The sequence below is a fragment of the Cannabis sativa genome, chromosome 2 (assembly GCF_029168945.1).
Source record: "Cannabis sativa cultivar Pink pepper isolate KNU-18-1 chromosome 2, ASM2916894v1, whole genome shotgun sequence".
NCBI classification, from domain to species: domain Eukaryota; kingdom Viridiplantae; phylum Streptophyta; class Magnoliopsida; order Rosales; family Cannabaceae; genus Cannabis; species Cannabis sativa.
In genome coordinates this window covers 76247878-76275516 of record NC_083602.1, presented here as the reverse complement: position 1 = coordinate 76275516, position 27639 = coordinate 76247878, and the positions used below count along the sequence as shown (strand labels likewise).

The window sequence follows — 27639 nt, the reverse complement described above, 5'->3', positions numbered from 1 at the left end:
ATCTGAACCTGGATCTCTTTCTCTGAATCTTTGATGCTAAAACTCCTTCTTGCTGAAAGTCTTTCTTCACGATCTTCCTCACTATGATTGAGGTATCACTTGCTGTGTGTGGGCACTACTCTAATCACTAAGATTTCGAAATTGAAGGAAGAAGAAAGAGAAAGTGGGTTCGGCCAAAGATAGGGAGAGAGAAGGCTCAGTTTTTTCTGAATGAAAAAGTAGAAAATTTAAGTGTAATTTTCCTGAAGCCTTCACCATCTATTTATAGCATTCCACTAGGGTTAGGTTTGAATTATTTGGCATTAAAATAATGAAAATATCAGTTTAAAAATTCAAACCAAGTGGCCGGCCATGTACAGTAATGGGCCTTACTTGGATTTTGCAGTTTTCTCAATTTTGTATCTGATTTTCTCAAAAACGTTAATTTTCAAATTCAACCATTTAAATGCCAATTCTAACTATTTAATAACTATAAATAATTATTAAATAATATTGTCATTTATCATATTTATTAATTGAACCATACAAAGTATCATAATTAACAAATATGCCCCTAAAACTCTTTCTTTACCCTTTTGCCCTCACTTAGTGAAAAATTCACAAATAGACATAGTCTAATTTGAGAATTATAATTGATTAATCAAAACATATTACATGAGTCTTACAAGCAATATTATCTCAACTAGTGCGGGGACCATGGGTCTATATAACCGAGCTTCCAATAAGTAGATCAAGAATTTATTACTAAAATTCACTAACTTATTAATTCTTCGTTGAATCCACGCATAGAACTTAGAATTGCACTCTCAGTTATATAGAATGCTCTATATGTTCCACCATATAGACACATCATTAGTTATCCATTGTTATAATCCTAGTTTGATCATTGATCCTCTGTATGAATGATCTACACTGTAAAGGGATTAAATTACCGTTACACCCTACAATGTATTTATTCCTTAAAACACTTGACCCCGTATAAATGATATTTCAGCTTATGTGAAATGAGTACTCCACCATTTACGTTCGTTTGGTCAAGCTCGAAGGAGATCATCCTTTGCTTACTGTTCACCAGATAGAATCTATAGATTCCATGTTTATGATAGCGCTCCCACTCAATTGCACTACCGTGTTCCCAAAAGGTACGTATCACCCTGTCCTAAAAGTAGGCTTAACTAACAAATCAAAGAACACGAATAGCCTCTCGAGATTGAGCCTAATCATATCAGGATTAAGATCATTTGATCTAGGATCAACTAGGCGATATTGACTTGAATAGATATTACGATAAGTTTAATAAATCTAAGTCAAAGTTCAATATCGGTCCCTTCCGATGCATACTCCATGCATCCAACCTGAGCTTTACTTTAACCAATGCTCTGGAAAGAACATAGCACTTCTCCAAATGCAAGTAAACTCTATTGTAGATTATCATATCAGTAAAACCCTATGTCTGATAAATCTAGGAAACTTTATTCACATAGTCATGTTTACTTTCCAATGTGTTGACGGCACAATAAACAGGATCAAGTTTGTGAAAAGGGTTTCAGATGAATTTATACATTATGTACATATAATCATGAAATAAATCATGTGAACCATGCAACATTAAATGTTATTTCTGATCTATATTAATAAGTAAATCTGATTATATTGAAATGAGTTTTATTTAGGGTATAAAACCCAACAAACTCCCACTTGCACTAATATAAAACAAAAAGTGCATTTCAAATAATCTCAACACCTTGATATACAAATCAAGTGTAGTAATAGTAAACTCCTTGTAATAGGATCTGAAAGGTTGAATTAAACACAGCCTTTTTCTCCACCATTACTCTTCCTTAATCACAAAATCATCGATAATGTGAAATTCCTCTCTATATGTCTACTCTTTTGGGATACTGGATTCTATACCTTTGGCAACTACTTTTGGTTAATCAGGAAATTAACACTAGTAGTTTAGGCAATTCGGAATGGTGCCAAAGATGTATAGAACTTTCCTTAGACTGAATAAGTACCTTTCCTGCAACCTTAACATTCAGTCCCTCTCTGGTAGACCTGGAGACTTCAGATAAGTTTTTACACTTCTCCAAAATCAGTATTCCACCCCCAGAGTAACCACCATCTTATCAAAAAGATTTACTAGCACAAAGGGAAATTTCGAAATCTGATATGGTGTAGTCTAAGAGTTTTAAACACACCCTTATAGACTAACATATAGTTCCTCTTCTTAATCTTAGGATTTACTTGATTGTGTTCCAATGTTCTTCTCCTGGATTAATCTGATACCTACTCATTACTCCCACTCAACAGCAGGTGTCTGGTCTAAGGCATACAAAAGCATATCTAAGACCTCTCACTGTTGATTTAAGAAATTCTTTCATGGCTTTATCTTTTCTGGAATAGTTAAGACTTTTCCTTAGATAAATAAAATCTATGCCTAGAAGTCGAGAAGCTTCTATAGATTGCCATTAGAAAGAAAATGCTTCAGCATCTTACTAAAGTAAGTTGCTTGCATTAGAGTAAGTAATTACCAGGTATACCACAAGCCATAGGTTTAGATAAACTCAAACCTATAATACGAGGAACAGGAAGTTTTGTTAAGTCCATTGAATAGACTTATAAACGAAAATTTCCTTTTATGTCCTCGTAATAGAAAAATTTAGGTTACTCCATGTGAATGGATTAGACCATAATTCTATTGGCTTTTCTTCTTAGTTTCTTATCTTGACAATCCATTACTTGTTTAAACTCACAATGAATTTTAATCATTAGTGTCTCCCAAGTCATAAGAAGGTGAGTTCCTAGAAACTCTCCCACTACGACAAGGTACCGTGAATTATGTCTAAGAAAACTAAATGGTATTGATCTCTTCGGTTGTGACAAGACAACAGAGCCAGTGGGATCATCATATGTTATATAAGATGATAGAACACTTTTGGAATCAAGAAAAATATCTCCTTTATTTGCTACTTGTTTTCAGACTTAGTCATTATCTTAGAAAAGTAGTATTTGTTTGAACAAACACTTTCTTATCTATTGACAATGGGATGGTCCACCCCTAATCACTTAGAATAGCTAACAAACCATGGTTAACCATTCTAGCTTTTCTTAAGATTTTGATTAGGTCATCCATGAATCTAGTAATGATTTACATTAAGTATACAACCATTACATCATTCTGAAATTGTATTACCATAGAAGGAATTAGGCAACGACTACTAACTAATCATCAACATGCAACTCGAAATTTCTGGGGAGGTAAGTTTGGATATAATTCAAAAATCAAATTAATGATCTTTGAATCATTACGGGGGAGCCAATCTTTGTTGGCCTCCCTTCTGTCTTGACAACCTTTGCCGCGAACCTTTTCATTGCCCGGGCTTGCTTCTTTTTGAAGCCCTCTGCTGCCTTGCCTCTCAAGGCCTGTGCAGTCTTAGGGATGCTCTTCACACCTCTCCCTCTCCCAGCCTTTCTAACTAGTATAGGTGTCTTCACATTCTCCACTGGTTCGGGTACCCTACATGAAATGGGTGCTCGATCGATAGAGAATGCCGCCAAGAAGTGGTTCTTTTTCCCTCCTTGGGCAGAAGAGGTTGTTAGTAGTTTGTGGAAGTAAACTGTGACTTGTGGTGCCATTTTTTCTTGAAAACGGTAAACATGATTAGCACCATAAAATTAAAGTTAAATAATAGTAATCATAGTTGGAGATGAAAAGGAGAATGGGTCCCACCGGGCGTGCCAAAAATTATGTTGAGAAAAAATTTCACATTTAGAGTATTAAAAATAAATGCAAAACACAATTTTACCTATGCTAAATTTATAGCATAAGAGTTTATTAATTTAAGTTCGACCCATCCAAGCATGGTATTAAGCGTACCACGACCACCACCTTTTTACCAGACAGACTTGACACATTGATGCTTGTAAGGGAACAAGCTTTGAGAGACACGTGTTCCCTGCTTTTAAAGGTTGGACCTTTGAGTGACACGTGTCCAAGTGGTACAAAATGGTCCCCATTATCTATCTGTTGCATGCACGGGCATAATGGTACATATGAGATCATCCAGTCAGCTCTAACATTGCATGTAATTTACCCAACAGTGAGATTTTTTAAGCAGAAATCTTAGGCGGGTCATGGGTTTGTCCATACCTGCCACTTAGGCTATAAAGACCCATTTATTCTCATGCAAAAAGGGTAAGCCAAAACACCTAGCAAAAACTCTGCTGAGATTACCCTTATCTTCTTCTTCAAAAAGAAACTAAGGGTAAAGAGTTAGGGTTTCCTACAAAAATACTGTAACACATCAATACTGCCCTTCGAGGCTAATAAACTGACTCGTTGACTAAGGTTTATTAAGACCCGAACTATGTCAAAAATATTCGTCTCTTTATTTCTGCAAGTTATTGTTTCTTTAGCTCCTACATATTTAGTTTTCGAATATCTCGGTAAACATTATCATATAAGAATAAATATATAAGTCAAGAGCATCATAATACAAATATACTGACAACTAGGCACTACTAGTCAGATGGGCTGATATGTACATTTGTTGGGGAAGACATCTGACTCATGGCTCCCCTAACTTTCTTTTTCCCTTACTTTCACCATAAAGACCCTGTGAGTCACAAAGACTCAACAAGAAAAGCAACAAAACAATATCACAAAATGACATACATATATAACCAATAATACTCATATAATCAAAAGTAAGTAATCGCATTCTTAATTCAAAAGCAGGAGGCCATATACACAAAATAAATATTTATTAACTTCAAGTATTTGTCTAATAAGACAAACCATTACTGTTACTTTATAAAGTAACCATTATCTCTCGTTGCCTAATGAGACAACCTTAATACCGTAGCCTAATGAGACAATAAATGTCACTATCGCTGCCTAATGAGACAACCGATAAGTAAGAAACCTAACAACAATTTTAATTTAGAGTAATAACTCTTTACTATAAACGGTAATTATTGTATCACAATATGCCATGCTAAGTGGTACAATTACTTTTCTTACCTCAAATCTAAATTAAGGTATACTGGCCAACCTAAGTGGGAAACACTTGACGATCCTGGGCCCTTTGTCACAATAGTAGTAAATCGATAAATATCTTATTTAATTCCATTCTAAGACTTAAATTCAAAACTAGAAGTTTACATATCAATAAATAGCATGGAAATATTCTAAATATAGATAAAACATGAAATTTGAGGTTCCCAAAAACCTCCCCAACCGGATCATTGGATCCCTAGATGATTCATCATTTCTTGGACCCTTTTGGAAACGACAAACTTTGAGGTTTCACTTCTCAAATCTTTTCCAAACCTTTCCAAAACCTGCCAAACCTCCCAGAACATTTTGAATACGAGTTCTAAGCATAAACCACAATTCAACAATCACAATACACTAAAATTCACAAAACACCATTGTTGAGCAAGTTTTGAGTTCTAAAACTCAATCTTGCTTAACTCAAACCACGACTGCTAAAACTATCCCAATTCAACTTAAAACTTAACAAAAAATCATTCCATAAACAATTTTAGGTTTAAGCAAACTCTACAGAACTCAATTATCAACAACTCAAATATAAACTATACTTTTCCACTAAAATTTCAATACCTTGATCCTTCCCTTCCAACTTAACTTCAATGGTAGCAAGGATTAATGGCTGAATTAATGAAGAAAACTCAAAAAAAAAAAAAAAACCTTTGGTCCTCTGGGTGAGTCGAGAGAGAGAAAGAGAGATTGGAGAGGAAGTGCTATTTTAGCTTGAGTTAATTAAGTCCTCATAGTATATTAAGCCTAATGAAATAAAATATTCCGTTTAAACAAATCGCTATACTACCCTTTTCTTAGCCTCTAAGTAGGGACGAACCCACTAGTACTAATGTAGGGACTATAACTGTAGGCTATTTTGAGCTTATATTTTGGATCGATTTTATGTGCGTTTTTCACTGTGTTAGGACAGAATTATGCTTGTTTTCTATGTTTTCAGTTCTTTGGAGTAATAGAGGTCTCGAGATGAAAAAGTCCAATAAAAGACGAGCTGAGCCAAGAAAAGCACCTTGTGAGGAAGAAATGCATACCTGGCCGCGGATAGATCACGAAGCAGAGAAGCATGATTTTGAGGCTACAGTCGCCGCGGCAAGATACACCCTCGCCGTGGCCATATAAAAGTTACAGAACCGTATTTTTGAGCACCTATCTGGCAGCGGAGAGACCATACTTGGCCGCGGTGAGATCCCGTACGGCCGAGGGGTATTTTCGTTCGACGAACCCTAAAAATTAGATATAAATAGAAAACTGCGATTGGAAGTCAGGGGGAGCGATCTAGAGACCTAAAACACAGCAGAAAGCAACAGGAAGAGCAGAGTGATTCAAAGTGAAGATCCAGAATTCATCCACCGACAGTTTCTTTCTTTATTCCTCTTTAATTTATTTATGTTGAATATTGTCATAGGAATGGTTATGGATTTATTTCTGAACTAAATTTCCCATTTAGGGAGGATGATGATTGTTGTTTAATGTTTTTGCCTAGTTAATGTTTAATTGCCATTCCTCCATTCTTGTTTGTGAAATTATCTTTATTTGTGCTTAATTTCATGTTTAAGATTGATCACCTTGTGCATGCTTTATGATCTCAATTCGAAATCTGAAAAGTGAGAATTGAGAATGCTAAAATTGGATAATCGATGTTCTATGTGAAACAAGAGTATTCACATGACTTATGTGACAAGTAGATTATTACCTAATGTTGATTTCATGTTAGTTTAATTAAGGAATTAATTAGAGAACATGTGATTTACAACCAAGAAGGTCTGAAAAGAGCTAGGTTACTTTATAATCTGTCATTCACTTCAAGAATAGGATAGCAATTAGGCATTAACGATTGGGTAAACAAACAACAGGATTCTCCTCCCTATCATCTCATCTTGCTTAACTTTAAATTGTGTTATTAAGTTTTCTGAATTACTTTAATTCTTTTGAATCATAATTATTTTCGATTTGCCAAATATAATTATAGGTATATTTTAGTAGTAATTAATCCAATTCTCTGTGGTTTGACCTCACTTGCGTGAGCTACTACTTGACTGCGTATACTTGCGTAGTGTTTATAATTTTTGTAACAATAACCTCCACTAACAAAAATATTACCTTAAAAAATTAAATGTAAATTTTTTAAATTGATAATTATAATAATAGAAAAGCTCCCACAAAATTAAATAAATCTAGTAAGAGTAATTATAATGTAGGTATAAATATTTTTTAATGATAAATTAGCCCCCACAAATTAAAAATTCTAGGTTTGTCAGTGCCTCTAAGTAAACCCCAAAGCTAGAGGTAAGATGGTCAAACCATATACCTCGCAATACTCCGGTAACACCAATACCAACTAAAACTTCTCGGTATAACAAAATCACAAACTAATACTGATGTGATATTTCAGGCCAACCCATCGGGATTCCACAGTTGGCAGACCTAAAAATATTTTACTTCACAAATATCATGCATATTACTCGTATATTCCAATAAAATCTCCGTAACTAATAAATTATGCTTATTTTTTACATTTCTAATAAAATCTCTAATTATCAAATACTTAACCTAGTAAGATTATAATCGTACTCATATATTCCATTAATACTCATACTACTCTACATTTCATAAAATATGCTTCAATTAATGATAATTTAGTTTTTGGGATATTACCTAGAAGTTCGGTCCCTGATTATAGTAATAGCCTACTTCTTTTTTTGTTGTATTACTATGAAGAACTATCCAGATCATAAAGTCTGACCAAGTGAGTTTCCCAATAGCTCTTGAAAAGTGTACAGAAATTTTTGTAGAGTACTTGCTCTTTAGAATGCAAAAAGCGTCCCTTGAATAGTAAAATGACTTCACTATTTTTAGGGGAAGTGAAATTACATAAGTTGCTATATTATCAAAAATATTAAATATTTATCCTGATATTACAGTAAAAATTTGGGAAAGGAGCTAAATATGAAATCCCACTATTATCTCAGCCTGGTCAGCAAATTCTACGAAAATAGGGATTTAATTGAGCTACATTTGAGGGAACACTTAAGGAAAAGATATGTGGAAGATCTTCACTCAGCGTGCCTCTAGTCGGAAATTAGAATTATTTGAAACTCTAGATCTACTCGGCATATTACACAATCTCAGTCCTGCTCGGATGTTTATCGCTGAAAGGTCAACCTTGATTAATTTAACTTAGACCTAGTATGGTCAGTACAATCGAGAAATATACTCCACCCAACATCAATTATGTTATCCACGTGTTGTTGTTGAGTGAATTTCGCAACACCAAAATATATTATTTAATTAATATAAAAGAGAATTTTTAGAGAAATGACAAGTGCGAGTATTCGACCTAGAATGGCGAGTACTCGACTGGGAATGCAAGAACAAAAACAAAGCTGGAAAATATCAATAAGACAAAGAATTATAGTGGTTCAGTCAGATTGTGTCCTGCTTAGTCCACTGTAGGAAAGGATTCGTAGGTCCCATTTCATGGTGGATAACCCCTTTATATACAAAGCAGGCGTCCAATCGGTTACATAAGGATCACATTCATTGTTAATCCATTATTTACATATTGAATTGCAATAATTGAACCCAAACAACGTTAACATTAATAAATGGGTGACAGTTACTGAGTCCATCAACGTATGCGTCTTCCGCACCCACGAGTTGACTGTTCATGTTCCGTTGTTGAGCTCGCAGGGTTATCATTACGTTTGGACTGTCTGAGTCCTTAAGCAATCGTCTCCTGTAGACATCGCATATCGAGCTGATAGAACCTAGACACGCGAGTCTATATCGGTTTATCAAGGCTATTGGGTCGTTGGGACCAAATCGCACCATAGAGGGTTGATCTCTATGCTTTCGCAGAAGTATAGAGAGGATACTCGCATATGGTGCGACACATGCGAGTTGGATCCATTCTCTCATCCTTCATAACGCGAATTACAGTTACGCGATCCGACTTTGGTCGTACTCGCAAGATCTCGCTGGCTTTATCCCGGCGAGGTTCAAACTTCGAGGAGTTTCTCATGGACAATTTAGCTTTCATTGGAAATCTGAATATACGTGTCCTTTAAATAGGAGTCTTGTCTCGAGTTTCTAGGTGAGAGAAATCTCACCATAACACATGCCTCTAGTTTCGCGATGTGACAGGCGCGGTCACAGAGGGAAACTATTACTCGAGAGACAGGTGAAAGGTTGTCACGAGGAGGTGACCTTTTGGTTGTCCCGTCGAGGGTTTCGAAAAATGACGGCTGCAATTATTACTTTTTATTGCATTTATGGTGCCACGTCACAAAACTCCTCGGTTTTTGTGTAGGCGTGGCCATCGTTGGCCGTTAGATTGGGCGACCTTAGGCATTCTGGTTGCCACGTGTCGTAATCCCAATTAATAAGGGATATGGGTATTTAAACCCTTTGATACGAATCAAAACTTCCATTTTTCCCTCTTGTTCTTAACTTCCTCCTTCGCTCCATTACAGAGACTTCAAAACCCACTTTCATTCTTTGCCCAGATTCCTACCATTCTTTCTACAATATTCTCAATCTCAGAGGTGATCGAGAGCAATTGCAGAAATCAAAACTAAAGGTTAGTTTTCAAGTCATTGCATTTTCATTTTCTGTTTGGAGAAAAAATGCTTTACTTTCTGGGTTTTGGTATTTCGAGGCTCTTTAGGAATGTATGTTTGTAAGGGATATGTATGAGGTTACGTTTTTTGGGTAGAAAACTGGGTAATCTTATGAAAAATGACCTGTAAATTGGAATAACCGCATACTGTGTAAGAAATATTTAAATAGGCGCTGTTTCATACTTTGAATACACGCGGGTATTCGGATGAACTGTTTAAATACTCGCACACTGACAAAACTTATTTACTTCTGATTATTGGCTAGATCTTTTAAGATTTTTATATATCGTGGGTTGAGTTGCGAGGGTATCAATCGCTGTTTCCAAATGGTGGGTGTATCTCAGTATTCTAATGGTCATATATGCGATTATATGCCCCTTGAGATACTGAGGTACACCCAGCCATTTGCAATATGCGATGACACTCAGATGATCGTACTCTTTGGCTGATAGGTAGTCTCGGAACGGTGGGAGTAACTCAGTAATTTCAGGGTCATGCTCGAGAACGCATGCCCCTTGAGTAACTGAGTTTCTCCCAGCCGTTTCTGGAGGTATATCGCTTGGCCCAGGATGCGTGAATTACTCGCTCAAGAAAGTATTATCTCTTCTCACATATTGAGGGGGTGGTCAGTATTTGCAAGGATGCTGACCATTCTATCGAGTGTGACTTTATAGTTTAATGCGGGTGAGATCACTTACTTTGCTTTTCACACATCCATCACGCTGAAAAGATCTTCTATCTTTCAGATGAGCGATTTGTTGGATAGCCAACAGCTCGGCTCCGGAGGCCGTGCATTCGACGGTGAAGTTGACATGGAGGAGGACAGCTTTCTCCCCACCTCGCTTTCCGAAGAGGAGGCCGCTCCAATAGAGCTAGGCCCGATGTCTTCCGTGAACATCGAAAAGATAGTGCAGGAACTCGTAGAGCCTGGGACCATCGACATTCGAGATAGCGAGTCCACGGTGTCAGCCCGCGACTACCTTATCCACTCGAAGCATGCTCCTGACATCGAGGTCGAGGAGATGGACGATGAATAGACGACTCCAGTTCGCGAGTCAGGAGAGGACGAAGAGGAGGCGGAAGGGAGTGGGACAGATTCAGTTGACGATTCCCAGCTGAATGAGCCCTTCTCGTGTGAGGATTTAGTTTTGAGGGTTTCCAAATCAGACTTCACCACCTTTGTGAGGTTAAACTTCCTGCGACTCGCGTTTCAGCGACCTAAGCCATCTCAGAGAGCGCATCTTCCTTTTACTAACCCTGCGATCATTCCCACAGAGGATGTGGTAGTTTCAATACCCATCCTTCGGTGTGGGGTATCGGTCCCCTTTCATCCCTTCATCGCAGATATTCTTAGGCGATATGATGTATCGCCTTTTCAGCTAACTCCAAACAGCTACCGCACTGCCCTAGCCTTCTATGCGATGTACATGGAGTATGTCCATAGGGGCCCCTCAGTAGAAGAGTTCAGCTATTTCTACGACATAAAGAGTGTAGGTCTTCATAATGGCTTCTACTGCTTTAGCAAATGGGCGACTTCTGAGATTAACAGAGTTGAAGGAATGGTGTCGAACATGGGGGATTGGAAATCAAAGTGGTTTTATGTCTTTAAAGTCCCTGGGATTAGAACAGACTTTAATCGGAGACCTAGTATGTCGCGTATTTTTTTTTTAACTTAGACATTTTCTGAATTGCTTTTGAGATCTTTTGCTTACTCGCTCTTTGTTGTTCTCGCAGATAGGCCAGCTCGACCGGCACTTGACGCGACTAGCAGAGAGACAGCTGAAATCCTCGGGAGTCTTCCGGTACAAGATCACGACTGGCGATTACTGTGTACAACTGCGAAGTTGCGAGAACATCAGCTGATTCCTGAGAACGTAAGTCTTCAAAGAGAACCAGTATACAAAGAACCATCCGAGAGGCAGCAAGAGCGAATAGACAAACGGCTTTCTAAGAAAACTCCTCGACCAATCTCAGGTAATTCATCTCTTGTTATAAACTAATAGGTAGAGTTTGACTTATACTTATCTTTCATTTATCTTCGCAGATATGACTTTTTTGAAGTCCGCACCTGTCCTGAAGATCAAGCCGAAGGGTGGAGCAATGACGACTTCGCCGGTTGTCGCCCAAAAGAGGAAGAGCGATGCGATGGCTACCCTTGCCACAGACTCTTCCAAGAAGCTGGCCAAGACCGCACAAGACAAGGGGAAGAAAGTCGTAATCGATCCACCTGTCCGAGCTCGCGACCTCCTAGCCATGCAAGAGAAGTTCCTGGCCGAGATTCCTTATGAGGATCTTGTTACGCGTTCTGCCGAGCTGGCTGTGCAGTCGATAGCTCTGTTCATAAAAGTTGCTGCTACTCCTTCAAAGGAAGCCGACTCGCTGAAGAGGCAAAATGCCCAGTTTCAGGAGAACATAAAAAGGCTGAAGCAAGAAGTGGCTAGGAAGGAGAAGGAGCTCGAAGAAATTAGCAAGGCTAAGGAGCAGGCGGAGCTTGAGGTCAAGAAATCGCAGGCGACGATCGAGGAGATGACCCACGAGTTGGAGACTGAGAGAGAGAATGGGAAGAAGCAGTATGATCAGGCAGTGTCTGATTATATTTATACCACTCTTTCCAAAGTTCCAGACTTTGACTTCTCTCTTCTTGGGGCAGAAGCTGCTGAGATGGCCGAGGCTTTTTGTGCCATGTCGCCTACTCAGACCCAAGGTGGGGGAGGGAACCTTCCTGATGAGGTCGAGGGTGCAGAAGCTGAAGAAGTCGAGAACGAGGTCATCAGCAAAGTCGCGGATGAGACTGCTCCTGCTGCTCCAGATGTTTATTTATGTTTTTTAAATTTACTTCTCTTTTTATATATGCGGTACAGGGGTACTCGCGCTTTTGTACTTGGACAAATTTCCTTTTATTTTGGACAAATTTATATCCTCGCGGGGGTAACTATCCTTTAACATTTTCGCAGTACATGGGTACTCGCGTTTTATATATATATATATATTTGCGACTTCAATTACAGCGTGGTGTAATAAGTAGGAATATTTACAAAGCCGATAAATTTTTTGAAAATTTAACAAGTAATTTCATTCATATAATCAATAGTACATTCGGGTACATTCGGGCATATATACCCCCGTATACTTAGGATTTTTTTTTTCTTTTGAATGAAAAATATCTAAGTATAAGTACAAGAGTGAACATAATCGAATAATGCGAGTACTATTGATAATAAAATTTCAAAGTCTCGCCATTCCATGCTCGTGGAATCGCAGTTCCATCGAGTGTTGCGAGTCGATACGTTGCATCACCAATTTTTTCTGCGATGAGGTATGGTCCTTCCCAATTATCCCCAAAGACCCCATGCGACGGGTTTTTGGTGTTTGGCATTACTCTTCTAAGGACCAAGTCTCCTGCTCGCAGGGCTTTTATTTTCACTTTGGAGTTAAAGTATCTTGCAGTTCGCTGTTGGTAAGCCGCATTTTTTAGGTGCGCTTGGTCACGCTTTTCCTCCAAAAGATCAAGGCAGAATAGCTGATTCTCGTTGTTCTGCGAGATGTTGAAAATATCTCTGCGTAGGGAACCTGCCCCAACCTCAACTGGCAACATGGCCTCGCACCCATAAGAAAGTGAGAAGGGTGTTTCGCCAGTTGTAGATCGAGGGGTCGTATTATAAGACCATAGGACTTGCGGTAACTCGTCTGGCCAAGCTCCTTTGCGATCTTCTAGTTTCCCTTTTATGGTGTGTTTGATTATTTTATTAATGGCTTCAGTTTGTCCGTTACTCTGCGGGTAAGCAACTGCGGAAAAAGCCTTTTTAATTCCCAAATCGTCGCATAGCTGTCGCATCTCTTTGCAGTCAAACTGTTTTCCATTGTCTGAAATGAGTTTATGCGGAATGCGAAAACGACAAATGATGGAGGTATAGACAAACTCGCGCAATTTCGTTGCTGTGATGGTTGCGAGTGCTTTGGCTTCAGCCCACTTCGTGAAGTAATCGACTGCGACTACCGCATATTTGACTCCGCCTTTTCCTTTGGGTAACTCGTCGATTAGATCAATTCCCCATATTGCAAAGGGCCATGGACTCGTGATAGAATGGAGGTTACTCGGAGGCTGGTGGGTGTAAGTGGCTATTCGCTGACATCTGTCACACTTCTTTGCAAACGCGAGAGCATCTTGTCGCAATGTTGGCCAGTAATACCCTTGTCGCATAATTTTTAATGCAAGGGAATTACCTCCGGTATGATTGCCACAAATCCCCTCGTGTACTTCACGAAGTATGTAACCACAATCCTCTCCACTGATACATTTGAGAAGCGGTTGACTAAAACTTCTACGATACAACCTTTGGTCACATATTACATAACGGGCTGCTCGCTGTCGCAATTTTCTTGCCTCTATTTTATCATCGGGTAAGAGCCCCTTCTCCAGATATGCGAGGATAGGAGTCATCCAGGTAATCTCCTGAACGTCATCTATCTCCATGACTACTTCTTGATTTATGGTTGGGTGAGCCAATACGTCTACCGGAATCACATCGAGCAATTCGGCTTCTCTAGTTGAGGCCAAACGGGCCAATGCGTCTGCGTGTGCATTTTGAGCACGCGGTACTCGAGACACGACTACATTTTTGAACGTCTGCATTATTTCGCGAACAATGGCTAAGTATTTAACCAATCTCCCTCCTCTCGCTAGGTATTCTCCATTCACCTGGCATACCACGATTTGGGAGTCGCTAAAAGCCTGAAGATATTCGACTTTCATCTCGAGGGCAAGTTTCAATCCTGCGATTAAAGCTTCATACTCGGCTTCATTGTTAGATGCAGAAAACTCAAAACGTAAAGCTGCGTGTACCTTGAAATTATTGGGACTGATTAACAAGATCCCACTGCCAGAACCTTCGCTATTTGAGGCTCCATCGACGTACAATGTCCATGTTTCTCTGCCAGCTATAGCAATGTCACTTCTGTCCTCTACGACTGCCACCTCGGTGCTGGGGAATTCAAGTATAAAATCTGCCAAGGCTTGCCCCTTGATCGCAGTTCTCAGTTTATACTTGATGTCGAATTGACTCAACTCCATCGCCCATTTTAACAATCTCCCCGATGCTTCTGGTTTCGCTAGAACTTGTCTTAAGGGGAAGTTCGTCAAAACTTCAATGCTGTGAGCCTGGAAGTAGGGTCGCAATTTCCTTGAGGATATTATCAAGGCGAAAGCCAATTTCTCCATTTGGGGATAACGCGTCTCGGCATCAAGTAATCACTTACTGACGTAATACACTGGGTATTGGCGTCCTTGGTCCTCGCGTATTAGTACCGAACTAATCGCATATTCTGAGACGGCCAAATAGACAGACAAGACTTCTCCGGACAATGGCTTTGACAAGATCGAAGGCTGCCCCAAGTGTGTTTTTAAAGCTTGAAAGGCTTGCTCGCATTTTTCGTTACAATGAAACCTTTTGTCGCCTTTCAAAATCTGAAAAAACTCCTTGCACTTATCAGAAGATCTGGATATAAAGCGGTTTAAAGCTGCGACTTTACCTGTGAGGCTTTGAACCTCCTTTGGCTTGGTCGGTGATGGCATCTCCACCAATGCCCTGATCTTCGCAGGATTTGCTTCTATTCCTCGCTGATTAACCATAAAACCAAGGAATTTCCCAGAGCCAACCCCAAAGACGCATTTCAATGGATTTAGACGCATCTTGTATCGTCGCAGTATATCGAACATGGCCTGTAAGTGGGCAATATGATCCTACGCATGTTGTGATTTTACGAGCATATCGTCAACATATACCTCCATGGTCTTTCCAATGAGATCTGCGAACATCATATTCACTAGCCTTTGATAAGTCGCACCTGCGTTTATTAAACCAAAAGGCATTACTTTGTAACAGTATAATCCTCGATCAGTAATGAACGAGGTATGCTCTTGGTCTGGTTCATACATCGGGATTTGATTATATCCCGAGTATGCAACCATAAAACTCAAAAGTTCGTGACCTGCAGTGGCATCGACAAGCTGGTCAATGCTAGGAAGAGGAAAGCTGTCTTTGGGACAGGCTTTGTTTAGATCTGTAAAGTCAACACAAGTGCGCCATGAGCCATTAGGCTTTGGCACAAGTACGGGGTTTGCTAACCAGTTGGGGTAAAACGACTCCCGTATAAAGCCGCAGGCAAGGAGGCGGTCGATTTCTTCTTTCAGCGCTTGGTACCTCGCGGGGTCCATTTTGCGGCGCTTTTGTCGGACACCTTGCACTTCGGGGTCAATGTTCAAGCGATGACACATGACTTGCGGAGATATCCCGATCATATCTGAATGTTTCCAGGCAAAGACATCAAGATTTTGCTTTAAAAAGGTCGTTAATTGTTCTCGCAGCTGTAAATTTAATTTAGAACCAATTTTTAAAACCTTGTTATTATCTACAGGATCTATAGGTACCTCGATTGTGTCTTCCGCGGCTTGGGCTGCGGCGGTGTGATCGAGGATTCTTGGATCCAAGTCCGGTTCATCTATGTGCGGCACCTCCTCGATCCTGAGGATCTCCTGACGAGGAGGTGGTGCTTCCAAAAGGTAGATAACATTTACTGTCCTTTTTTCTGCGAGTTTAACGGCTGCGTTATAACATTCTCGTGAGTCGGATTGGACTCCCCGCACTGAACCTACTCCAGCGGGAGTAGGGAACTTCATTGTCAGATGATAGATCGAGGTTACGATCTTCATCTCCTTCAGGATTGGTCGACCAATTACGGCGTTATACGCTGAGTATTGGTCGATTACTGCGAAGTCTGCCATTGACTTGGCTGTTACTGGGGCAGTTCCCAAAGTTATTGGGAGTTTGATCATTCCTTTAATTGCTATGACATCTCCCGAGAAGCCATAAATGCTCGATGTCACGGGTCGCAAATCCTTCTCCTACAACCCCATTTGTTTGAAGGCTTGGAAATTCAGCAGATTCACTGAACTCCCATTATCAACCAGTATGCGATGGACATTGTCCCCACCAATATTGGCGACTATCACCAGTGCATCAGAATGCGGGTGATGGACCCATCTCGCATCACTTTCCATAAAGATGATGTCGTCGCATTCTTTCTTAAAGAGCTTCTCGGGCCGTTCACCAAGATTATTCACATTGGTAAGCGGCTTCTCCTTGGCTTCTCTGGCATACCGTTCTTGTGATTTGCGAGAGTCGCCTGCGATGTGTGGTCCTCCAATTATAGTCAGGATATTGCGAGGTGTTCTGGAGCCACTCGCATTCTGGTTTTCTCCTTTGTCATCCGCTTGGGGATGACTTTCCTCGCACCTTTTATACTTGTCGAATTTCCCTCTCCGGATCAGCTCCTCTATTTCATCCTGCCAGACCCAACATTCTAGAGTAGTGTGACCAATGTCTTTGTGGTACTTACAGAATTTTTTAGGATCCCTCCGGTCGCAATTTCCCCTGATGGGGGGCAGCTTCTTGAAGACTCCGTTTCTTTCTTCAATCGCGTAGATATGGTCTCGAGGGACTGCGAGTTCAGTATAATTGACGAAGCGAGGTCCACCCTTCCTTTTTTGCGAGAACTCCTTCTTTGGAGGAGACTTGGCCAGCTTCGGACTTCGCTGTCTTCGCGGGCTGCGTCTTCTTGGGCTTCGGCCCCTGGAGTTCTTCCCTCGCGGACTGCGAGATCGTGATCGCGGTATGGGTGACCGGCGCTTGTCCTTCCCCTTCTCTAACTCCGCTAGAGAATTCTCAATTCTTTTGTGAGGTTCGGCCATGGCAAAGAACTCTACCAAGGACTCGGGCCTTCGAGCTTGTAGTTCCTTCCAAAAGTCGGTCCTCGGCAAGATACCTGTTATCAACATGCAAACAAGCGAAGACTCGGGGGCCTTCTCGACCTTTGTTACTTCTGCGTTAAAACGTTTGAAATAGTCTTGTAAAGACTCACCAGGTTCTTGTTTGATGTTGGCCAAAGTCGTATAAGGTGGCCTATACGTCATTGTGGCTTGGAAATGCGTGAGGAATAGGTCGACGAAAGTTTCCCACGTCGATATTGATGCCTCGGGTAATTGGGTGAACCAATCATGAGCATTTTCCTCGAGTGTTGCCGCAAGAATGCGGCACTTTGCGAGCTGTGGTACCTGGTCTACTTCCATTATAGTATTGAATTTTTCTAAATAGTTTATCGGGTTAGAAGTACCTTTATATTTGAGGGATTCGGATAGACAAAATCCTTTTGGAAGTTGAGCCTGTCGCACCTCTGTAGTAAAAGGCGAGGTGCCATGCAGCTTATATATAGGCTTACGTTGCTGCTCGAGCATTTTCAAAGGCTGAAGGAGCATGCTTTGGTCAATTCCTCCTGCCGTAGGAGCCGGAGTCGCTCGCAACTACTGCGGCAAGGTTTGCTGGGACATTAATCCCAGTGGTCGCGATCGGCGCGATAGGCGGGTTATTATCTGCGTCGACACCCTGATCGCCCGAATGGGGATCACGGAGTGTCTCGGTATTATGTGGGCCGCGAGAGCGTGCCCTAAAAACTGCGTTGAGATGATCACGTAGATCACCTCGGTGTACCTGATAAAGTCCTCCCTGTTGTGTCTGTACAGAGCCGGACCTTGTATACCTGCTCGGAGTGCGACCATGCGACGACGAAGAGGTTGATTCTGCGTCGTTATCTCTTGATGGTCGGCGCTCAAGATCTTCGTCGATTTGTGCGCTCTGGTTTGGAAACCTTGCAGATTGATCCCTTGACATTGGATGGTTCAGGTCCAGAGCTTCAGGGTTAGTTCTTCGCTCCCTGCGTACACGGTTAGTATGACGTCTAGAAGTTGTTACCTGAGGGTTATCGTTGCGAATGGCGGGAACTCGAGGAGGGCGTCGAGCTCGGCTCTGTCCATCTACTTCGGCTTGTAGTGCCCACAGTTGATCCTGAATCGCAGCATATTGATCAGTGGTGAGCTGGACCATTCCCTCGGATACCACCGCCGGAGTGACGGGGGGAAAATGCATGGTTGCTGGTGGCGTGGACGTGTCCCCGACTTGAGGGCCAGTCGTTTCTGGGAATAGGTTGAGAGGTCTGATATTGCTTCTCCCTACTCTGCCGTTAATGACATCCACAGGTGGCACTCCGGCTCCAGACAGCGGTACACTCATCATTCCAATATTGATGGACCCGTTGTTAGCTCCGTTAGCGTGATTTCCAGCCATGATGATTAGTGTTCTTTGAAATGAATGAAGTCTTTAGTCGGTTCCCACAGACGGCGCCAAATGTTGTTGAGTGAATTTCGCAACACCAAAATATATTATTTAATTAATATAAAAGAGAATTTTCAAAGAAACGACAAGTGCGAGTATTCGACCTAGAATGGCGAGTACTCGACAGGGAATGCAAGAAAAAAAACAAAGCTGGAAAATATCAATAAGACAAAGAATTATAGTGGTTCAGTCAGATTGTGTTCTGCTTAGTCCACTGTAGCAAAGGATTCGTAGGTCCCATTTCATGGTGGATCACCCCTTTATATACAAAGCAGGCGTCCAATCGGTTACATAAGGATCACATTCATTGTTAATCCATTATTTACATATTGAATTGCAATAATTGAACCCAAACAACTTTAACATTAATAAATGGGTGACAGTTACTGAGTCCATCAACGTATGCGTCTTCCACACCCACGAGTTGACTGTTCATGTTCCGTTGTTGAGCTCGCAGGGTTATCATTACGTTTGGACTGTCTGAGTCCTTAAGCAATCGCCTCCTGTAGACATCGCATATCGAGCTGATAGAACCTAGACACGCGAATCTATATCGGTTTATCAAGGCTATTGGGTCGTTGGGACCAAATCGCACCATAGAGGGTTGATCTCTATGCTTTCGCAGAAGTATAGAGAGGATACTCGCATATGGTGCGACACATGCGAGTTGGATCCATTCTCTCATCCTTCATAACGCGAATTACAGTTACGCGATCCGACTTTGGTCGTACTCGCAAGATCTCGTTGGCTTTATCCCGGCGAGGTTCAAACTTCGAGGAGTTTCTCATGGACAATTCAGCTTTTATTAGAAATCTGAATATACGTGTCCTTTAAATAGGAGTCTTGTCTCGAGTTTCTAGGTGAGAGAAATCTCACCATAACACGTGTCATCTTACTAAATACCATGTCATCGGTGTGAAGTTTGGGATAACAATACCACTCTGAATGATATTCATCATTTCATCCGGAAAATAAAGTTTAATTCTCTCTCATGTGGTTCCGGAAGCCAATGTGTGGTGGTTCATCTTTTAGCCAAATCAACTTTAGTTTCTAAAGTTTATGCATTTTGGAATATGGTAATCCCCCCTGTTGTGAGTTCTGCGTTCCAGGCATACTTTCCTATTCCTTTGAAGTGTTTTTTTTTTTTTGGATTCTTTTCCTCTTTAAAAAAATAATTTATATCTTAAAAAATTATTAAAATAATTAAGAAAATTAAAAAATAAATTTAAATTTTAAAATTAATAAGCAATTTAAAAATTAATTATTTTTTATTAAAAATCTATTTGAATATAAAAAAGTATATTAAAAATTAAATTTTTGTAAAAACTAAATTTTAGGAGAACAAGTTTGAGTATATTTTTTTTTCCAAAAATCTGAATTTCTTTAGGTACACCTAATATGTTTTTTAGTTTAATTTTTATTTTTTAAAAATATATATTTTTATTGAATATCTAATTATTATTATTTTTTTTTAAGATATAAGTTTGTGTAAATATAAACAAGTTTGATTTTCTCTTGGAAAAATTTTATTTTGTTTAAATTATTTATTGATTCTTCAATAATTTTGGTTTAATTTTTTAAAATATGTGTTTATAAATAAAATAAAGTTTGAAAATATTTTTTTATAAGAATAATTTAGGTGTTTCAAGTAAATTAAATATATTTTTTATTAATTTAATACTGAGGTTTTTTTTTTAATTTCTAAAATTAATAGAAAATTTTAATTTTAATTTTTTTTTAAATAAAAAGAGATAAAATTTAGTGTTATTTAAAGTTGAGGGATAAGAATAATAATTTTGAACAACAATTTTTATATTTAAAAAAAATTAATAGGAGGCAGAATTAAATTGTGTCAAAAACAGAAAATACTAATTATTTTATCAAATTAATATAAAATAAAATACAGAAGCATGAAAAATGTGATGTGCGGAGAAATGAGAAAACAAAGAGCTGCATTTGCATTTGCATTTGCGTTATGAAGATGAAGTACAATATTATATAATTATAGTAGACAACTGGCTGACATGACATAAAAGGAATCAAATATGATTATCGTTCAAATGAGGTGTATCTGAGCTGCACTTGACCCTTTTGTGCTTTTTCCAATGACAATATATCTTATCTCTCTCTCTCTCTCTCTCTCTCTCTCTCTCTCTCTCTCTCTCTCTCTCTCTCTCTCTCTCTCTCTTATTATCAAAAAACATATCTTATCTCTCTCTCTTTACAAATCATCTAATCAACATTTTATAGAGTGAAAAGTTTTGGCCTTATCCTTAAATTAATACATTCTTGTTTAGTCACTCAGCCATCTCTAATGGGACACTAAAACATTAAATATATTGTAGTTTTACACTATATTTATTCTAATGGGACATTAAACCTATCCTCATAAATGGCTTTGTTTATTTTTTTTTTAAAAAATTAATAATTAAATAATACTTTAAAGAAGAAAAAGTAAATAATTATATATATTTAGTATTAAAATATTCTTATTATACTAATAAAATAATAAAATAATAAAGAATATAAAATTTGGTGTAATTTTTAGTATTGTAGTTGGAAAAGCTAAAAGCTGATTTTTAAAAAAGATGTGATAAAAATATGTTTGGCAAACAGTCAAAAAATAGCTTTTTAAAAAAATTTTGGAGAACCTACAGCTAAACAAAAATCATGTTTGCCTTGTCTGACTAGTGAGAAAGAAGTTTGACCCTACATTTACAACCACCAAGTATCTGTATCAATCTCACCTACCCCTACTCTCATTTTCTTTTTTATACAGAATCCAAAGTGCCAAACTATGCCTTTTCTCTCTTTTTCTCCTCTGTGTGTCAGAGAACTACTTCTTCTACCCTACCTTACCCGCCAATTCATTTGTCACCAATAATCCACCAACTTTTTGTACCACTTTTGTTGCATTTTTTGCCATTCAAGCAATTCCTATAAATATTAACTTTGACTCCACATCCTCCTACATTGATTTGTGGCTTAAACACTGTCTTTGGTCAGGTTTTTTAGTATTGTACTATTGGGTTAGCCCTGCGGGTGCAGACGTGTAAAAGTGTTGAACTCTTTTCCTCTTTGGGTTGGATTTAGTTATTTATTTATTTTTATCATGGGAAGTGTTGGAATGAAGAAAACCGCAACCTTGTTATGTGTTCCGTTAATGGCTAAATCTGCCGAGGGAATGGTGAGTGGCATGAACCAGGCCAAGGCACAAGGAGCTGATATTGTTGAGATCAGGTTGGATTGCATTGACAATTTTCATCCTCAAAAAGACCTTGACATCATCTTGAAAGATAAACTGTTGACAACCCTCATCGTTTTTCGGTATATCATTTCTAACTAAACATATTTGAATTTTTATGTCAAAGTCAGAAATGAGAAACTGTTTCTTCTGTTGTTTGAAATATAGTGTAAATACTAATATATTGATCATCTCAGGCCAAAGTGGAATGGTGGTTTCTATGAAGGTATGAACATAGTAGAATTGAGGCACTTCAAATGGCAAAAGATTTGGGAGATGATTATGTAGAATTTGAGCTCAAGGTGGTGCTTTTAGGCTTATTTGTCACTTAAATATGTGAGGTGTTTTCTCTTTTTTATCATATATCAATCAATTTTCATCCTTAAATAGGTGGCCTCTAAGTTTATGGAAGAACAAAGAAATAGTCCTAGCAGAGGTACTAAAAATATTGTATCATTTTATGTAAATGGAGAGACCCCTTTAGAACAAGAACTTAAACATATTATTTCAAGTATGCAAGAAACAAGAGCAGATATCATCAAATTAGTCACTAATGCAGCTGATATTACAGAATTACCAAGAATTTTTAATCTCTTCTCAATTTGCCAGGTCAGAGTTCTTGCTAATTTTCTCTGGTTCTCACTTTATGCAATCTTTCACTAGAGTTTCCAATGAAAAACTTAAAAGGGATAAATAAGTAGATAAATGATTGAATGGTTTTTCTGCTTCCAGTAGGTACCGCTGATTGCATACTCTTCTGGGGAAAGAGGTCTCATAAGCCAAATATTGTCCCCAAAATATGGTGGATTCTTGGTGTATGGCTCTATAGATGGAGATTCCATACCAAGTTTGCCTACCTTAGCAAGCCTTATAGAAGTCTATAAAGTTGACTGCATAAACAAGGATACTAAAGTTTTTGGACTTATCTCAAAACCTGTTGGACATAGCAAAGGTCCTATATTGCACAATCCTGTCATCAGGCATGTCAATTTTAATGTAGTTTATGTTCCAATGTTCGTTGATGATCTTCAGAAATTCTTCAGTGTCTATCCCAGCCCAGACTTTCCTGGATTTAGGTAAGTGTATTAGTGAACGATATCATGAGCTCTTTGCTGGATTTACAGTCTCCTAAGTTCTACATGTATTTTTATTATGGTGATCCTCTAGTGTTGGAATTCCATACAAGGAGGCAGTAATTGAATTTTGTGGTGAAGTTAATCAACTTGCTCAGGTTGGCACTTTCTCCAATTCAAAAAAAAAAAAATACTGAAGTAGCTTTTGTATCAAATTACATTATGATTATAATTGTAGTTTCTTTTTGGGCTAATCAATGTTTGCATCAGGCTATAGATGCTGCTAATACAATTATAAGGAGGCCTAGTGATGGAAAGCTAATTGGTTATAACACAGATTGTGAAGCTGCAATAACTGCAATTGAGGATGCACTAATCAGAGGTATTTTCATGCATGAAAGTTTCCCAAGAAAAATGTTATGCTTCTTCCTAATTTTTCAGATACTTTTCTTATCTTTTCGGATTTTGTTTCATTTGAAATGTTACAGCACACAGATGTACTAATGGAAAAACATCTTTGAATTCTCCACTTAAAGACAAGTTGTTTGTGCTGGTTGGAGCTGGTGGAGCAGGAAGAGCCTTAGCCTTTGGTGCCAAAAGTAGAGGAGCTCATGTAGTAGTTTTCGACATTGATTTTGGTAGGCGTCATCTAACATTAAAGCTAAATCATAAAATGTTAAAAAAAAAAAAAAGTAAAAGTGAAGACACACCTAGAGAGCAGGGCTCTCCCTTGGCATAGGCAGAGCAAGCCTATACCTAGTGCCCAATTAAAAGGTCAAAAATTTGGAAGAATGTCATTTTTTATTAAGCATTGCTATTGGGCACCAGTGGTGCCTAGCACCCTTAAGACGTGTCGCCTTACGGTTGGCTAGCGATACTTCCTAAAAACTATTATATTAAACTATATGGGACCCGATATTAAATTAGACCAATAGCGATATTGACACGTAGGAGGGTGCTTAGCACCACTGGTGCCTTTTAGCATTTTTCTTTTTTATTGTTCTGTATAAAATGTCCTTAAATTTTACAAAATACTATTTTATATGAAAATATTATAAAATTATCAAAATTTTCCTTTGACCCTAATGCTCACGGGTTGACCCTGCTAGAGACACATGCTCCTGACTATTGTTGTTTTGTCCAAAAAGACAGAGAAAAGTCTCTTGCTTATGCTGTACGTGGTGAAGTAAGGAATTTCAAAGAATTAGCCAAGTTTCAGCCAGAGAAAGGAGCAATTCTTGCCAATGCAACACCTCTAGGAATGCACCCAAGTACAGCTCGAATTCCTGTTTCTGAGGTCATCTATTACTACTAATACCATACATATTGTACTAGTTTCACTTTAAGACTCTTTGTTGAGATGGTTATTTTTTCTTTTGCTCAAGGCAAGCTTGGCAGATTATGAGCTTGTATTTGACTCGGTTTACACACCTAAGAATACCAAATTACTAAAAGAAGCTGAAACAGCCGGTGCTATCATCGTCAGTGGAGTCGAAATGTTTCTTAGACAGGCCATTGGACAATTCAATCTCTTCACAGAAAGACAAGGTATGGTCAGGTGTTTTTTTTTTTTTTTTGGTTGATTTTTTATCCTTAGTTTACTAATGAAAACTATTCATTGTGTGGCTATTACTTTCCCTGGCTTTGCAGCTCCTGAAGAGTTGATGCGTGAGATTATTTTGGACAAGTTTTAATGTTCTTCATCAATGGAAATACACAAGTTTTAATCTGATTATGCATATGCTGATAAATAATGGAAATTCAAGGCAAAAATGTACAAGTTTCTATGAAGTTTATTATATTTATCATTGTTATGATATTATGATTTTTTAAATCAAAATTGTATCTTGCATATCGAAGGAGTGCTACCAACCAGCCTTAAGTGGGGTTTTTTTTTCTGAATATATGTGTTTTATAAAAAAAATAAAAATAGAAGTTAGATCTTCTGTTCATTACAAAAGATAGGACTCAAATATTGAAGATAGCTCTACCATACCGATTACACTGTTGGTAAAGTCCACTTGACCACATTATGAGCCGCGAAATTACAAGTTCTAGAAATAAAAGAAAATTACAACTTAACATAAAAGTAAAGAGATGTTTACTGTTACACACATAATAATTAATGCCCCAACAATTGTTAGTACACCTCAGAGCCTTGATAATTGTTTTAGAATCACTTTCGACCAAAACAAAAGGATGATGTTGTGAAACAATTGTCTCCATGGCAAGCAGACAAGTTGCAGCTTCTCCAATGAGGAAATCAAAGAAATTGAGCATTCTTGTAGCCACCCACAAAACAACTTTCTTATGATCCCTCGCTATTGCCACAACGTACATGGTATCGCAACTAACTTTGACATCACAATTGATTTTGACGCAATCCACTAGTGGCGGCGACCATGTAGGTGACTCAATAAACTTCAAAGAGGTAAGTAAACAAGATCCATAATCTGCGTAACAAAAATAGATAGAGTCAATAGCATGTTTAATATTACACAGGACGTTCTTGTGTACCCTGTCATTGCGTGCCCTCTAAATCATATCCACCACAATCGAAGCATAGAGTAACAATTTTTTAGTATCCGCCCCACTAGAATTCAAATTCTAAAGAAATTTAACCCAATCCCAAACACGAGCTCCTGAATTCCACACTAGCATAACTCCTTAAGGGGAAGACTGCCACAGATGATAGTCGAAGTTTCAGTAGAGAAAGAGATGTTCCATTTTCTCATCTTTCTCCCTGGAAAAGGGGCAAGAGACCTCGTCAATATGCATTTTCTTAGCGAGAGAGGCACGAATAGGCAGAGAATTAGAGAGAATTCTCCACTAGAAGACTTTTTGAAGTTCCAAAATTTTTGAATTCCATAATTTGTTCCAAAGTGTAGGGGTAACATTGCACGAAGGAGCACACTCAACAGCTTGGATAAGGTAGGCAGACTTGGTGGAAAACAACCCATTCGAGTTTTTACTCCATAGCCATCTATCACTCCCTTGACCACTAGGCTTGCCACCTTTGATTATGTTGTTGATAGTTTCTAGGTCAAAAAGGCTAATGAGTTTTGAGTTATCTCAGTCCCCATTAGGTAAGAGTAAATCTGCCACTTTCCTCATGTCCTTCGGCGGATGAGTAATAGGCTTAGGGTAGAAATCTCGTCCATAGATAACACACGAGTCATCCCAAATGTTCGTCTCCTTCCCATCCCCAATAAGCTTACACACTCCTTTCTTAAGAAGTTTTTTAGATCGCTCAACGTTCTTCTAGAATCACGAATCAGAGCTCTTAAAGGTACACTTTAAGAACTTGTTACCTCTAAGATATTTGGCCCTTAACACTCTATAGCCCAACGATTGCTCCTCGTTAAGAATAGCCCAACCCCACTTAACAAATATCACTTTGATTCATTTCCAAGGACTTACGAAAAGCAAGACCACCCTAGGACTTGGGAAGACACAAGTGGTCCCAGGCCTTCAACTAGATACCATGATTGCCCTGTTCACAACCCCACCAAAAGTCTCTAACCATACCATCAACCTTCGCGGCAACATTTTTAGAGAGCTTCGTTGTCTGCATAGTATAAACTAGCAAAGCAAGCCCCAAAAATTTGATCAATGTGGCTCGTCCCGCCTTGGACAACGTCTTCAATTTCGAGCCATGAAGCTTAGATACTAGGTTATCTAAGATGAAGTTGAAATCAGCATCCTTTCGTCAGAATCTAAATAACGGGAGCCCCAAATAATTGATGTTACGTATGGTATTGCTGAGACCCAGTTCCTGCTTGATGCCTCCTTTCATACCCTCATTAGTATTGTTATTGAAGAATATTGAGGTTTTGAATTTATTAACACTCTGTCCCGACCAGTTACAAAATATTTCTAAACATTGCCAAAAGCCCCTTGCTTCCGCTAAATTTGCTTTGCCCACAAAAATCATGTCATCAACAAAGAACGTATGAGAGAGCTTACGACCATCCCTACTCAACTTCATTCCTCTAATAGTTCCATTATCTAGCGTGTTTTTAAGAATACATGAGAGGATTTCTACCACCCAAATAAAAAGGTAAGGGGAGAGAGGGTCCCCTTGTCGGAGGCCACACTTCGGAACAAAACTACTCATCTTGCTACCATTGAGGTGAAGGTTAAAGGAAGTCGTTGAGATACACTGTCGAACCCAATTACAAAACTTAATCGGGGCCTTGAACCTACAATGCACGTGATCAATGAATTGCCAGCTTAATTTATCGTAAGCTTTAACCAGGTCAATCTTAATAGCAAACGACCCTTCTTTCCTTATCTTGAGTTTAAACGAGTGGATGATCTTTTGGATAAGAACATTGTTATCCTAAATATTTTGACCATGGATGAAAGCTGCTTGAGTAGGACATATCAGACGAGGGAGAATCGGTCTAATTTT

At 38.8% G+C, this 27639-nt stretch overlaps 1 protein-coding gene across 1 annotated transcript; it reads left to right on the top strand.

Moving 5' to 3' along the window:
• Window positions 1-21659: 21659 nt before the first annotated feature.
• Window positions 21660-25077, top strand: LOC115721291 (bifunctional 3-dehydroquinate dehydratase/shikimate dehydrogenase, chloroplastic). Its single transcript, XM_061110908.1, is given in 11 exon segments — window positions 21660-22235; window positions 22350-22378; window positions 22381-22454; window positions 22543-22761; window positions 22888-23228; window positions 23320-23383; window positions 23496-23607; window positions 23714-23863; window positions 24374-24522; window positions 24611-24773; window positions 24876-25077. Coding segments are annotated over 11 exon segments (1560 nt in total). The 5' UTR covers window positions 21660-22020; the 3' UTR covers window positions 24920-25077.
• Window positions 25078-27639: the final 2562 nt, after the last annotated feature.